The following is a 3328-nucleotide window of genomic DNA, read 5'->3' on the forward strand; positions in this document are numbered from 1 at the left end:
ACATACGAGGAGGATAATCTCTCAGTTAAATTGTTTTATTGCCCTGTAAACAAAAGCTTTCTCCCCGATTTTAAAAGTCGGTGTTGTCATTTTATTGCATTTAGAAGTGTTCGATTCGTGGAAACAGTGCACGTGTTCAAATCAAACTGCCACTTTGTATTCTTTCAATTTGTCGTTCGACATCCGTTTGGTTTCTCCTGTCTGTGCAGGCCTGACCTTGAGGAATTCCTGAATGTGTGTGGGGGAAAACTGTACAGTTTCGGCGGCCTGTACAGTCCACCGAAGTAGAAACGAAAAACCATTTGATTTTCCTGCACAGTTTTGGACTGCGCAGGCCGACCGGAACGTGTGTGGAGTCGTGTCGTTCAGTTGTGAGGCCGCTGAGTAGTGAGAACAATGTCCCGTGAATTTTTGGAGGAATTTTTAAAAATTTACGAGAGCGAACCATGCCTTTGGCATGTAAAAAATAAAGAGTACCACGATAGAAGCAAGAAAGAAGCTGCTTATTTACGTTTAATTGAAAAACTAAAAGAAATAGAGCCAAACGCTAATAAAGAAAGCGTTGTAAAAAAAATAAACAACATCAGAAGCGCATACAGAAAAGAAATTAAAAAAATTAAAGCGTCAATTAAATCAGGAGCAGGAACTGAAGATATATACAAACCAAAGTTGTGGTACTTCGAATTATTAAGGTAAGCTTAAATTTTTAACAATAAAATACGACGAAAAATTAAGCAATTTATTTAGTTGTTTGTATTTTAAATTAGGTTTTTAGATGACCAAGATACGCCTCGAAGCAGTCGCTCCAACATAGATAGTGACGATGATATCGACATTGGGGTATTGTAAAATTTGTTTTTTTAATATAATACTTATATTTGTGTCTTTTGTGTCATAAGAAAAAAATTGAAATATAAATATTGTTAAATAAATTAATATGTCATTGTTCATTTAAGTATATATGCTGAGTTAAAAGTACAAAATTTTTATTATTTTAATGGCAATACAATATTTGGTTACAATTACAACGTTGATAATGTTTAAATGAAGTTCAATTGCCACGGAATTTGGCCTTCATTTACAAAGTAATCCATAAAGTCTTCTCTCACTTTTTTTGCTAAAAAACTTGTGTTTCCTGGATTTTTTCGAGCCAGTTGCGTCATTTTTGAGTCGTCTGTGTTATAACCTAAAATAGTAGTTCCGACATCAGTATTTTCGTGATCAAAACATTCTGGAGGAGAATAAAAACTTGGCACCGATTTCATTAAAAAGTTGTGCAAAACACAAGTAGCCATCACAATTGATTCGATTTTACGAGGTTGTAAATTAATTGCCGTATGAAATATTCGAAACCTCGATGCCAAGATACCAAACGCATTCTCGACAATGCGTCTTGCTCGTGATACGCGATAATTATATATTTTTCTATCTTTGGAAATTAGATCTCCTTGTCTAAACGGTTTCATCATATCTACCCTCAAAGGAAAGGCATCGTCAACTACAAATACATAGGGCATACTTCTACTACTGTTTCTGACTTTACTTTCAACAGGAATATTTAACTTATTGTTTTCAAGTTTTTCAAAAAGCTTGGTGTTTTTTAGAACACCTCCGTCTGAAACTCTACCATTGGTACCAAAATCACACATGATGAATTGATATTTCGCATCCACAATAGCCAATAAAACCATGCTGTGTCTTCCTTTGTAATTATAAAATTCTGATCCACTTCCACTTGGAGGAATAATGTTGATATGCTTTCCATCCATTGCTCCAAGGCAATGCGGGAAATTCCATTTTTCTTCAAAAAGTTTCGCTATATCCATCCATTCTCTTTCTGTTCGTGGAAACTAAAAAGCAAAAAAATATAAATAAATAAATAAATATCTGACTGTTTTTAATTTTGTGTGACGAACCGTGTTAAAAGATAATCAATTTCCTTTACTACATTAATAAAATTGTTATTTTAGGATAACGCTATGGATAATACAACGGAGGAGAATCATAGCAGCGACGATATTATTACTCCATCAATAATCGCAACACAGGATTTAATAGAACTTTCGGATAGTACACCAGTACAGACGCGACGCAGCCGTCCCCCTAAACGAAGTCGAGTAGACCAAGAATCGTTGACGAACGAAGTTTTATTAACCGTGAAAGATCATTTTAACAAACCACACGTTCAAGATGATCGTTTCGATATTTTCGGCAAGAATGTTGCAATCAAATTGCGTGAACTCCCAAAGCAACAAATGCTGATTGCCGAAAAGTTAATAAACGAAACTTTATTTCAAGCGGAGTTGGGAACTTTAAGTTTATCGCATAAATTGGTGTATGAACAGCAACACTTGCCACATCAATTTTTTCGTTATCATCCACCAATTTCTACCGGTTTCGGTATTACTAGTCGTCCCCCTTCCAGCACTTCCGTCCAAATTCATCATGATAACCTTAATTAATAATTAATATATGTAATTTGTATATGTTAATGTGTAATTTGGCATTTTTGTACGTTATGATAATAAATATCTATTAAAAAGAAAAGTTTGTTCTTACCTTTAAATAATCTTTATGAAGGACTTTGTAAATAGCTTCACATGTTTCAGGTATGATGTAGCCAAGAGCTTGAGGTGATATTACTGTTGAAAATTTGAGATCTTCAAAACTTCTGCCAGTTGCCAAATATCTTAAGGTCGCCGTGAGCCTCTCGTGTGGTGAAATTGCTGCTCGCATTACAGTATCTTGTTTTTTTATAATTGGTGTAACCAATGATAATAGATTTAAATACGTTTCTTCGTCCATTCTTAAATAGTTGTGCCAATCTTTAGGTACTAACTTCAATTCTGAGATCAGGTTCACATGAGAATACGATCCTCTTTTTTTAAGCCACTCTTTACACCATAGACTCCTACGCACATGTTTTTTCTTGCGAGTTTTAATAGAATTCGTTGCCAATAAGCACCCAAGAATAGCCAGTACGTCGTCATCAGATGCCATGGCCGACTGACGAACTGAGAGATTAAATTGTACTTGCGATAATGTAAAAAAGATTTATACAGGAGAAACCAAACGGATGTCGAACGACAAATTGAAAGAATACAAAGTGGCAGTTTGATTTGAACACGTGCACTGTTTCCACGAATCGAACACTTCTAAATGCAATAAAATGACAACACCGACTTTTAAAATCGGGGAGAAAGCTTTTGTTTACAGGGCAATAAAACAATTTAACTGAGAGATTATCCTCCTCGTATGTGGGTGACAGGAAATTCTGAATTTCCTCAAGGCCAGGCCTGCACAGTTATTCCTCAAAGGATTTCCTGAA

The 3328-nt window shown here is 35.1% G+C and overlaps 1 protein-coding gene across 1 annotated transcript; it reads left to right on the forward strand.

Moving 5' to 3' along the window:
- Positions 1-382: 382 nt before the first annotated feature.
- Positions 383-2547, forward strand: LOC136987489 (uncharacterized). The gene is made up of 3 exons (XM_067285259.1): positions 383-692; positions 768-840; positions 1971-2547. Exons 1-3 carry the CDS (start codon positions 397-399, stop codon positions 2460-2462), a joined length of 861 nt encoding a protein of 286 aa, XP_067141360.1. The 5' UTR covers positions 383-396; the 3' UTR covers positions 2463-2547.
- The last annotated feature ends 781 nt before the right edge of the window (positions 2548-3328 follow it).

This window comes from Centruroides vittatus, unplaced genomic scaffold (assembly GCF_030686945.1).
Source record: "Centruroides vittatus isolate TY-2023 unplaced genomic scaffold, ASM3068694v2 contig_1019, whole genome shotgun sequence".
NCBI classification, from domain to species: Eukaryota; Metazoa; Arthropoda; class Arachnida; order Scorpiones; family Buthidae; genus Centruroides; species Centruroides vittatus.